Consider the following 12,853-nt stretch of genomic DNA (forward strand, 5'->3'; position numbering starts at 1 on the left):
GTGTCTGGATTCCTTTGGTTTTAATGCTTTTAACAGAAAGTGTGTGTGAGAGAGAGAGAGATGATTCATGTTATAGGTATCCTATTTGATCAACTTATATCACAAACGCAGGATACTTTACCATTAATTGATCAATATGATGTTGTTAAATTTGGAACAGGATTCAATTAGCACTCACTTCTAACAATATATAAGAGGCCCATCCCAAGACCTTAAGAGTTAAAAACTGTTGATTTTGACTGTAGGCTATTTGTTTGTATTGACCGCTCCCACATCCTCCCAAGTTACCTACAGTTGGTCATGTGGCTCTACAGCGAGGATGCAAACACTTCCTACCTAATGATGTGAATCACACCCCCTCTTCCTCTCTGTGGTGGAACAGAACAGGCCACACACACAGAAGCATTCTCTCTCTGTGTTAGTCAGTTCCAGCCACAAGACTACGTTATCTCTCTCTTCCACTCCCACAATACAGTATAATACAACCACAGCAGCACACACAGTCACTCGCTGTCGTCATGTGAGTAGGAACTCCTGGAAAAGTGAAGGGGAAAAACTGTAAATCAATAGAGCAGCAGTTTCAGAGAAACCCTGTGTAAAGTTTTCATCAGAGACTTTTTTGCTTTTCTTTGAAGTAGTGTCTTTGTCCTGTTCATGTTCCAGGACTCTCTGGGAGACAGTGAGATGTTGTTGGGTGAACTATATTGGTTAGATAAACTGAACTGATCTTTTCAGAATTCACACCTATATTAGCTAATTATTAGCTATTAGTTTCCCACCTCTAAAATAGGCATAACTGCAGCCCTGTAGCCCAGGATACAGACTGTGTCTATGTGTTTGTGTGTATCCCAGGCCTCCAGACCAGGCCTGCTCTGAGTCTGTAGTCTGTACTCTGTGACAGGAGCCCAGCAGGTGTGGCTGGTTAATTCTAAACGCTGTCCCAGGGGTCAGAGGGTAACTAGGAGGTATTTTTGTGGGGAATTTACGATCTGAGATGTACACACTGAAGTAGACTCACACTCAATCCCTCTATTAATACCCCTCTGACTCCTGACAACCTGGCAGATACTACCCTGTCCCTGGGTGAAGAGGTAGGGTATAGCCTATTTGGAATGTGGATATATTATGACGATAATGTATACTGAAAAAATATGAGCGCAATATTTAAAGTGTTGGTCCCATGTTTCATGAGCTGAAATAAAAGATCCCAGAAATGTTCCATATGCACAAAAAGATTATTTCTCTAAAATGTTGTGCACAAATTTGTTTACATCCCTGTTAGTGAGCCTTTCCCCTTTGCCAAGATAATCCATCCACCTGACAGGTGTGGTACATCAAGAAGCTGATTAAACAGCATGATCATTACACAGGTGCACCTTGTGCTGGGGAATATAGAAGGACACTCTAAAACACAGGTGTCAAACTCATTCCACGGGGGGCCGAGTGTCTGCGGGTTTTCGCTCCTCCCTTGTACTTGATTGATGAATTAACATCACTAATTAGTTAGGAACTCCCCACACCTGGTTGTCTAGGGCTTTATTGAAAGGAAAAACCAAAAACCTGCAGACACTAGGCCCTCCGTGGAATGAGTTTGACACCCCTGCTCTAAAACGTGCAGTTTTGTCACACAACACAATGCCACAGATGTCTCAAGTTTTGAGGGAGCATGCATTTGGCATGCTGACTGCAGGAATGTCCACCAGAGCTGTTGCCAGAGAATTGAATGTTAATTTCTCTACCATAAGCCGCCTCCAAAGTCGTTTTAGAGAATTTGCCAGTACGTCCAACCGGCCTCACAACTGCAGACCATGTGTAACCACGCCAGCCCAGGACCTCCACATCCGGCTTCTTTACCTGCGAGATCGTCTGAGAGAAGTCACCTGGACAGCTGAAGAAACTAATGAGTTTTTCTGTCTGTAATAAAGCCCTTTTGTGGGGAAAAACTAATTCTGATTGACTGGGCCCACCCATGGCTGCGTCGTGAAATCCATAGATTAGAGCGTAAAGAATTTATTTCAATTGACTGATTTCCTTATATGAAATGTAAGTCAGTAAAATCGTTGAAATTGTTGCGTGTTGCGTGTTGCGTTTATATTTTTGATCGGTATATATTGTGCGCAAGATAAATACAAATTCAATGTATTTCCCCAATGCCCAGACCTGTCACATATACACACCAGCACAATGCACATGCTGTTGAGCGGTGTGCTTGTACATGTCATGTTTCTGCACCATTATCATGTTGTTGTGCTTAGTCAGGGCCAGCAGATCACTTATGGAGGATGAGGCTCAACATCTATCTGCATTCAATGGACTAAGTCAACCGTAACAATGTGGTGAAGCTCGTTACGGTTAAAAAGTGGAAATTCAACTTATTAAGCATGAATCACTTGCGATATGCTTTAGCTGTGCAGGGCAGGCTAGTAGAGATGATTCCTGGGTGTTAGGCTAACAGCTGTGCAGGGCAGGCTAGTAGAGATGATTCCTGGGTGTTAGGCTAACAGCTGTGCAGGGCAGGCTAGTAGAGATGATTCCTGGGTGTTAGGCTAACAGCTGTGCAGGGCAGGCTAGTAGAGATGATTCCTGGGTGTTAGGCTAACAGCTGTGCAGGGCAGGCTAGTAGAGATGATTCCTGGGTGTTAGGCTAACAGCTGTGCAGGGCAGGCTAGTAGAGATGATTCCTGGGTGTTAGGCTAACAGCTGTGCAGGGCAGGCTAGTAGAGATGATTCCTGGGTGTTAGGCTAACAGCTGTGTGCCTAGTGTTGACTCATTCTCTCTCTTTCTCTCTCTTTGTGTGTGTGCGTTGCACATGTGTGCTTGTGTGTTTGTCTGTCCGTTCCACAGGGTTGTCAAAGAGGAGATTTCCGATGACAACGCCAAGTTGCCCTGCTTCAACGGGAGAGTGGTGTCCTGGGTAAGTGAGACGGATGGCGCGTCGTTTCCCCCTGTCCAGTAGCCCCCGCTCCTGTTGCTCTCCTCTCCTCCTCGCTGCGGCTCGCTGGCTCAGCGTGTAGATAAAGATACGTGTAGTGTAACGGCCCGTATAGTGTATCTACCTAGAGAGATCACACTGTCACGCCTCCACAGTACAGCACTCAAGACTCTACAGTAGAGAGGGATTCACTCGTTGTTGAGCTTCTATGCTATGAGCCTTATACAGGTGTGAGCTCAGCCAATGGGAGATGAACCAAGGCATGGTTGCACAACGACATCACACCTGACCAGGCTTGACAGTTTTACTAACAATATTATACAGTATCGACATATAATGACAGTTAACAATAATTGCATCTTATCACAAGGCTAACATAGGCCTTCATGATACCATACACAGGTTAGTTTGGTATAGTTGTACATGGTGCTAGGAGCAGTGATGCATAACATTATCATGACAGGCAGTTTCACATACACTTCCTGTGGATTATATCTCGATGACATGCTGTGATGAGAGAATACTTCCATCCTGTCGAACAAGAGGGTGATTTACTGTATCACCATCAGGAAACCAAGTCAACTGTAACACAGCACAGTGGTGAAACAAGGAGAGTAGGGTAAGAACGTGCCAAAACAATTGTGAGACCTTTTTTAAGAAATAGGATTGTCGGACAATCCTAAAACATAACAGGTAGATGAAAAGTCAAGTATTGCAAATTTCTAATTGAGATTTTGATAAAAGGCTGTATTTTACCTGAGGTTTTCCCAGTGTCTTAAACATGTCTCTGGGTTATTAAGTTCTCCTTCCTTCCTTTAACACTCATTATTATGGTTCACATGAAAGCGGAGCAGCTGTATCTATGGGACATTTTACATAAGCCTTTGTGCTCACACACACACAATCACCAGAGTGAAAGCAATGTGCACTGTGACGTTCCCTCTGTTTCCTAAGTTATTTATGCATAGCAACCAGTTATTCCTCAGGACCCTTCAATGTGTCTAATTTAATGCGTCTAGTTTCAACGTAATTTGTCAACGTATTGTTACGGGGAATCTACACGGAAAATACATTGGATTTGCAAAAAGTCATCAACGTAAACTGTTTTGAGGGTGAAATTTCAACCACAGGACTATGTCATCATGGTAACCAATTTTCAACCTAGACAAACCTTATTATAAAATATGTTACATTTTTTACCTTTGAAACAACTTCAGATTTTCAAGTTGTATCCACTGTCAGAAAACCCAATAGGCTGGGCCTTCATCTGGTCTCCCATCCAGAGGCAAAGTTAAAGAATAGGACAGAATGAAATCACACTTTATTTAAAGTGCATTTAAAGTTTGATTTGGTTTTGTCCTATTCTTTAACTTAGATTTTTGGTTGAGATGGAGACGTGAATCCAACATATTATTGAAATCAACCATAAGCTTGAAACCCATAGGCCTGTATGTATTGTCTATTATTAGTTGAATCCTGGGCTGAATTGAAACAATAGCTGTTGACTTCACAAATGTTATATTGGCCTAAATCGTATCATTGATTATATTTGACTTCTGAAGCATGGCTATGTTTCATTTGCTCTGTTAAACCTTCCCTTTGGAAATACTTCGATAGCAGCACTGAATCTATTTAGTTAGTAAGTGAAGATCTCGCAATAATCATTCTCAAGATAGCACGTTGGTAGTGGTCAGTGACAAATATCAAATGAGATCCAACATATCAATTATTCATTTGTAGACACACTGGATATTGAATTGTGTTTGGTTGTTAACACAACCAAATATCAACATTTGAAGGAGATATACTGTATCTTCTGCTTGGATAGTTCCATCTGTGCCACTGATTTATATTAGTCTGGCTTTAATTCCAGTTTATCTACAAATTAATCATTCATATGTAGGATTCACGTCTCCATCTCAACTAAAAATCAAAGTTAAAGAATAGGACTAAATCAAATCAAAGCTAATTTTAAATGCACTTTAAATATATTTTGGTTTGATTTAGTCCTATTCTTTAACTTTGATTTTTGGTTGAGATGGAGACGTGAATCCAACCTATCAATTATTAATTTGTAGACAAACTGGACTAAGTCAGTGCGCAGAAGATACTCCTTGAAATGTTAATATTTGGTTGTGTTGACAACCAAACACAATTCAATATCACTTTTGCAATGCAGAAATAATAACCTATTAACAGCCTATTAACTTGTCGACAAGTTAACAAATGATATATTGGATTCACGTCTCTAACTAAACCCAAAATAAAAGTTAAAGAATAGGATTAAGCTAAGTGGCTCAGATGAAACTATCCAAGCATTAGATGCATTTCCTTCAAATTGAAATTGTGCATGTTCAAGATATCATGCAAAGGTCGCAGGTCTGTGGAGATCTTGCTATAATATCTGTGCAGAATCTCCGACAGCATTGGTCACTTGCACTATGTACTTTTAATGTCATCTCAACTGCAATCAACGTCATTTGGTTGTGCTATTAGATGAAGCACAGGGATAACACATTAACTTGTTATCTGATATTGTTTTCTCATCTGAACTTTCTTGTACTTTAAATGGTTGAAAGCGCAGTGATAAAACATTTACATGACAACTAAACCAAAAATCAGACAACAGTATATTTTTTATTGTTTTATTTTTACTCACACCAAATACAAACATACACATACGAACAACAATTTACAGACTGACACAAACAACGACTATATCTCCATCTTTTTCCATTGGATTTTGGTTGTGCTTTTAGAGCATAGTGATAAGTTGAAATGTCATTGATCAGCGTCTCAACCAAATATTACCCAATTATCCACGTTGAAATGGCATGGTGTGCCCAGTAGGGAATTTGTCTCTTATGTCTGTCAGATAACTCTCTTAACTATGTATGTTTGTGGATCTGTGTCTGTGCCTGGATCTGTCTCTGTGCCTGGATCTGTCTCTGTGCCTGGATCTGTCTCTGTGCCTGGATCTGGATCTGTCTCTGTGCCTGGATCTGTGTCTGTGATTGGATCTGTTTCTGTGCCTGGATCTGTCTCTGTGCCTGGATCTGTCTATGTGCCTGGATCTGTGTCTGTTCCTGGATCTGTCTCTGTGCCTGGATCTGTCTCTGTGCCTGGATCTGTCTCTGTGCCTGGATCTGTCTCTGTGCCTGGATCTGTCTCTGTGCCTGGATCTGTCTCTGCATGTCTTATGTATGTTTCTATGTCTGTTTTTGTGACTGAATATGTATGTACCTCTCTTTGTCTGTTTTGTACCTCTTTTTCGAACCTCGATTTCCAGCTTTCAATACAAGACTTGGGAACTATAGCAACACATGAATGCTCTTTTTCAGTCTGTCTCTTTTTCTGTGCATCTCTATGTCCAAATTGGTCTCTGGTATTCTGTCTCTGACTCACAATCTCTCTCTCTCTCTCTCTCTCTGTCTCTGACTCTGCAGCTGGTCCTGGCAGAGAGCTCCCACTCTGATGGGGGGTCCCAGTGTACAGAGAGCCACCCAGAGCTGCCACCCCCCCTGGAGAGGACAGGGGGCATCGGTGACTCCCGCCCACCCTCCTTCCAGTGAGTACACTGCTCTGGCTGCGTCTGTGTCCTACTGCACATAAACACCATGCACACATCATTACACACATTACACACACAAGTACACACAAATACGCACACACACACCATGTGCACCATGTGACCTTTCTAATTCACCACAAGCCATATGCTAATCAGAATCTGGAGAGCTCATCACAGAGATTCAACTCACACGGGGGCCGAGCCGAGCGTATACGGGAGGTGGAGGTTTGTGTGTTTGTGCGTTCTTCTGTGTGTGTAGGTGTGTATGTGTGCCAAGGTTCACGCTAGCTAACTCTCACTTACTGCTCACCAATGAAGTGGCTGCCCACCCATCTGTGTGGTAACACGCTAGTCTGCTCATCTATGTAGCTAGCTAAGAGTCGTCATGATGAATATGCACCCAGAGCGATGGCAGAAATAGCTATGATAGGGTAAACATCTTCAGGGAGAGACTGCTGCTATTCAATGTTTCCCATTGTGTAGAGCCACTAAAAGCACCCATCCAGACCTATACTGCAGTTAATCGTTAATAAAGAGATATGAGGACAGACAATGTGTGGCATAATTACATAGCTGGGTTAAACGCTTGGAAGCCAGACCCTGTTTCTCAAAGCTTGTTTGACCCGAATGCAAGCACTAGACTGACTTCAAACAGACTTACAGATTCTCACTGCACTTGTTAAAGGAAGGCCCCAAAGCTAAATGTAGCAGGACAGGCTGTGGGCCCATGGGCTGAAGCTATTACCATTATATTACAGCAGTGTTTTAGCTACTGCAGGAGTCTGTATTGAGAGCATGCAATCTGTCATGTTTCAGTATCTCTTTATCCGCTGTTTGACGTCGTGGCTCTTTCTTGTCCTCTGCGGCCTGCTGGTCGCTGCTGCTTGGGTGTCAGCCTGCCTGATGATTTTATTCTTCAAGCCTCTGCTCTTTCTGCTGCATCTAGTGCCACCTTGTGGTCAAACATAGACATGTCAGCTCCCTCACCACCACACTGCTGTCACTTTAAGGGCTTACTTTAAGGGCTTACTTTAAGGGCTTACTTTAAGGGCTTACTTTAAGGGCTTACTTTAAGGGCTTACTTTAAGGGCTTTATTGGCATGGGAAACATATATTTTACATTGCTAAAGCAAGTGAAATAGATAATAAACAAAATTGAAATAAACAATAAAAAATGTACAGTAAACATTACTCACAAAAGTTCCTAAAGAATAAACACATTTCAAATGTCATATTATGTCTATATACAGTGTTGTAATGATGTGCAAATAGTTCAAGTACAAAAGGGGAAAAAAATAAACATGAATATGGGTTGTATTTACAATGGTGTTTGTTCTTCACTGGTTGCCCTTTTCTTGTGGCAACAAGTCACACATCTTGCTGCTGTGATGTCATTGGTATACAGGAGTTTATCAAAATTAGATTTGTTTTGGAATTCTTTGTGGGTCTGTGTAATCTGAGGGAAATTTGTGTCTCTAATATGGTCGTACATTTGGCAGGAGATTAGGAAGTGCAGCTCAGTTTCTTCTCTAGCAAGGCTATGCTCACTGAGTCTGTACATAGTCTGTACATAGTCAACGATTTCCTTAATTTTGGGTCAGTCACAGTGGTCAGGTATTCTGCCACTGTGTACTCTCTGTTTAGGGCCAAATAGGATTCTAGTTTGCTCTGTTTTTTTGTAAATTCTTTCCAATGTGTCAAGTAATTATCTTTTTGTTTTCTCATGATTTGGTTTGGTCAAATAGTGTTGCTGTCCTGTGGCTCTGTGGGGTCTGTTTGTGTTTGTGAACAGAGCCCCAGGACCAGCTTGCTCAGGGGACTCTTCTCCAGGTTAATTTCTCTGCAGGTGATGGCTTTGTTATGGAAGGTTTTGGAGTCGCTACCTTTTAGGTGGTTGTAGAATTTAACTGCTATTTTCTGGATTTTGATAATTAGCGGGTATCAGCCTAATTCTGCTCTGCATGCATTATTTTGTGATTTACGTTGTACACAGAGGATATTTTTGCAGAATTCTGCATGCAGAGGATCAATTTGGTGTTTGTCCCATTTTGTGAATTCTTGATTGGTGCGTGGACTCCAGACCTCACAACCATAAAGGGCAATTGGTTTTATAACTGATTCAAGTATTTTTAGCCAGATCCTAACTGGTATGTCAAATTTTATGTTCCGTTTGATGGCATTGAAGGCCCTTCTTGCCTTATCTCTCAGATCGTTCACAGCTTTGTGGAAGTTACCTGTGGCGCTGATGTTTAGGCCGAGGTATGTATAGTTTTTTGTGTGCTCTAGGGCAACGGTGTCTAGATGGAATTTGTATTCGTGGTCCTGGCAACTGGACCCTTTTTGGAACACCATTACTGAGATTTACTGTCAGGGCCCAGGTCTTACCGAATCTGTGCAGAAGATCTAGGTGCTGCTGTAGGCCCTCCTTGGTTGTGGACAGAAGCACCAGATCATCAGAAAACTGTAGACATTTGACTTCAGATTCTATTAGGGTGAGGCTGGGTGCTGCAGACTGTTCTAGTGCCCTCACCAATTCGTTGATATATATGTTGAAGAGGGTGGGGCTTAAGCTGCATCCCTGTCACAGCCCCCGGCCCTGTGGAAAGAAATGTGTGTGTTGTTTGCCTATTTTAACCGCACACTTGTTGTTTGTGTACGTGGGTTTTATAATGTCGTATGTTTTTCCCGCAACACCACTTTCCATCAATTTGTATAGCAGGTCATCATGCCAAACTAGTCAAAAGATTTTTTGAAATCAACAAAGCATGCGAAGACTTTGCCTTTGTTTTGGTTTGTTTGTTTGTCAATTAGGGTGTGCAGTGTACGTGGTCTGTCATACGGTCATTTGGTAAAAATCCAATTTGACATTTGCTCAGTACATTGTTTTCGCTAAGGAAATGTACGAGTCTGATGTTAATGATAATGCAGTGGATTTTCCCAAGGTTGCTGTTGACACGTATCCCATGGTAGTTATTGGGGTCAAATTTGTCTCCACTTTTGTGGTTTGGGGTGATCAGACCTTGGTTCCAAATAGTCCTTGGTTCCAAATATTGGGGAATATGCCAAATCAAATCAAATGTTATTTGGTACATGCGCCGAATACAACAGGTGTAGACCTTACCGTGAAATGCTTACCTACAAGCCCTTAACCAACAATGCAGTTAAAGAAAGTGGGTGGGGGTGACTATCCTCGTCTGCAGGACATTTTGAAGAGGTGTGATCAGACTCACTCAGGATGGAGGAGTTGTCACAGAGAGAGATCTTTTCCTGCTGTAATCTCTCTTTGATCCCGTAAAAGGCCTGCTGGAACTGCATGAGGATGCCCTGCACCATTACTGTCCTAGACTTGTACACGTTGACAGAGGTTGTTTCAATTTCCTCAATGTCTAGTATTCTGAGTTTCCACCCTGGGCCAATACCCTCTCTCTTGACATAGGGGTAGTGTGCTCTTATAGCACAGTGCAATGCCAGGGTGATGGTCTGTGTGGAAAATGAAGTTGCTTACATTCCCTTCTTTGTAGCAGTCAGCAAATAGTGTCTCTGGATTGTGCTTGAGGAGCCTTTTATGTACTTATTCCGTGCAGTGTTATTTTTAATATCCATGGGGTACTGTATTGTAATGACCTTTGGACAGAAATAAGCTATTGGGGCTTCAAAGGCCTCTGCATTTGGGTGGGTGGGGCTGTGAAACTCTCCTGCCATTGTTAGGCTCAAAATCATTTTCACACCTCTCACGTCACACTTCAGTGCTAATTGAAGTTGCAGCCAGCTCTCTGTCTCTCTGTCTCTCTGTCTCCCTGTCTCTTCCTTCTCTCTCTCCCCCTCCCTCTGTCCCTCTCTCTCTCCCTTCCCCCGACTCTCTCTCTCTCTCTCTCTCTCTCTCTCTCTCTCTCTCTCTCTCTCTCTCTCTCTCTCTCTCTCTCTCTCTCTCTCTCTCTCCCCTGTCTTTCTCTCCCCTCACTCTCTCTCCTCTGTCTCTCTCCCTTGTCTTTCTCCCCCCACTCTCTCTCTCTGTCTTTCTCTCTCTCTCCTGTCTTTCTCCCCTCTCTCTCTCTCTCCCTCTCCCTCTCTCTCTCTCCCCCTGTCTTTCTCTCCCCTCACTCTCTCGCTCTCTTTCTCCCCTGTCTCTCTCTCTCTCCCCTCCCTCTCTCTCCCCTCCCTCTCTCTCTCTCTCTATCCTCCCTCTTCCCCTCTCTCTCTCTCTCTCTCTCTCTCTCTCTCCCCTCTCTCATTCTCTACACTTCAGGCTCATTCTGGAAATAGCCAGTATTTGACGGGGATAGAATTTGGTCTGAGTGTGGTGTAGAGCGTGCAGAATTGATGCGCTTCTGCCTCGTAATCCTGATTAGCGGACAGGCATTAAAAGCACCCATCTCTGTCTCCCAACCCAGCCCCCCTCCCTTGGTAATCTCACACAACATCAGCCAACACAGGCGATCAGCCAGGTGTCTCTTACCCTGCTGCCCTGAGGCTAAAGCCTCTCACCCCCTCTGATAGAATAACCTGCCGTCTAGCATATCCCATCCAGCCCTGTACATGTCTCAGCTCAGCCCACACCTGCTCTACCCGTCCACCATACGCGCACGCACACACACACACACACACCACACACACACACACCACACACACACACACACACACACACACACACACACACACACACACACACACACACACACACACACACACACACACACACACACACACACACACACACACACACACACACCTCCACAGGCACCATCTGGGCTTTCAATGGCCCTCCTCATTAGTATCAAGCAGCTTTGGACAGAACGCATCCATCTCCTCTCAGGGTATCTGGTCATTAATGACACTTAGTGAAACACATACCACACACACACAATAACACATCATTTCATTTGAGATGAATCCCTGTGAGGTTCTCCTCACTGTACAGATAGTGCCAGACAGAGGTGCATTGAACTCGGGACAATGTAATAGATTTGGAGACATGGTATGGAATTATGATGGTGTTTTGTGTGTGTTTCATTGTGGATCCAAATAAACTGTTTAAATGTGTGTATTTCAGTGCCAACGCAGTAAGCAGTCGGGATGGCCTGGACACGGAGACGGGTACAGAGTCCCTCCTGAGCCACCGTAGGGAGAGGGAGAGAGAACGCGCACGGAGGAGAGCACGAGAGACTGAAAGTGAGGAACAATACACACATGATTGGGCGAACTACCTAAGTACAGTACGTGTGGTACTGTAACACCAACACCACAAATCACAACATTATTACACATCATTGTATCAATATACCAATCTGGTGACATTGTTCACTCATATCCCAAAAGGGTGGAGAGTAAACAATATCTGAAACAAATCAGAGGGTTCACAGAGTGCAGAATTGTGTGAGAACAATAACAACATAGATCCTTTGGTGGCAGGTAAGTGGGATACTTTGACCAGGATTGCTTGTGGCGCTGTCTGTCTTTCCCAGCAACCTATCTTGTGTTACCTAAGTGGGACTCAGGTTCATGGTCAGAGGCTATTTTCCACCTGATGGTTTAACCTCAGGATCTATGGGAATGTGTTGATCTCATGACACTGCATGATGTATAGCTGCCTCTTGGTTATCGTGGAGATATGAAACCAGCATTGTATGTTTTTCCTATTGGGAAAGTACTGCAGTTTGTATTTAAAGAAACTCTTTATTGTTGGCTATTTTATCCTTACTGCGTGTACACATGTCATAAACAATGGACATGGTAAACTGTCAGTAAACTCACAAGACAATTGGTTCAGAATAAGTCATTCAGTATGTATTTGGTTCAGAATAAGTCATTCAGTATGTATTTGGTTCAGAATAAGTCATTCAGTATGTATTTGGTTCAGAATAAGTCATTCAGTATGTATTTGGTTCAGAATAAGTCATTCAGTATGTATTTGGTTCAGAATAAGTCATTCAGTATGTATTTGGTTCAGAATAAGTCATTCAGTATGTATTTGTTGTTATTAACCATGTTTGCTTCCACAGTTCTTTTTTTGCGTATAAAAAAATCACGACAGTTGTGATGGAAACAGGTAGATTTGGTACAATTTTATAAATGCAGATATATACTTATTTTTTTTGACATCATGGGATCTTGTTGTGTCTGTAAAATGAATTATGCAAGAAATGGTGGTGGAAATGTCTTTATGTGCAAATATTGATATAATAGCCTTTATGCGCAAATACACTTGGAGTCACGCGATGACATGTTGTGTGGTCCTCCCACTACGACTCAGGAAACCATGCAGTGTATTAGGCGACAGATTAAATAAGTTATGGGGATCTTCACTGGGTGGTGAAAGTGCACAGTGATGAGCTTGATGCACCTTTCAATA

At 42.8% G+C, this 12,853-nt stretch overlaps 1 protein-coding gene across 2 annotated transcripts in view; it reads left to right on the forward strand.

The window, feature by feature from the left end:
* LOC120061325 (segment polarity protein dishevelled homolog DVL-1-like) overlaps positions 1-12,853 on the forward strand; it is a 47,419-nt gene that overhangs the window by 6,994 nt on the left and 27,572 nt on the right. For both annotated transcript variants that reach the window (XM_039011063.1, XM_039011064.1), the window contains exons 2-4: positions 2,846-2,915; positions 6,380-6,501; positions 11,555-11,673. In XM_039011063.1, the coding sequence (XP_038866991.1) occupies positions 2,846-2,915; positions 6,380-6,501; positions 11,555-11,673 (311 nt within the window). The remainder of the gene's footprint in view (positions 1-2,845; positions 2,916-6,379; positions 6,502-11,554; positions 11,674-12,853) is intronic.

Source organism: Salvelinus namaycush, chromosome 16, assembly GCF_016432855.1.
Source record: "Salvelinus namaycush isolate Seneca chromosome 16, SaNama_1.0, whole genome shotgun sequence".
Classification (NCBI taxonomy): Eukaryota; Metazoa; Chordata; class Actinopteri; order Salmoniformes; family Salmonidae; genus Salvelinus; species Salvelinus namaycush.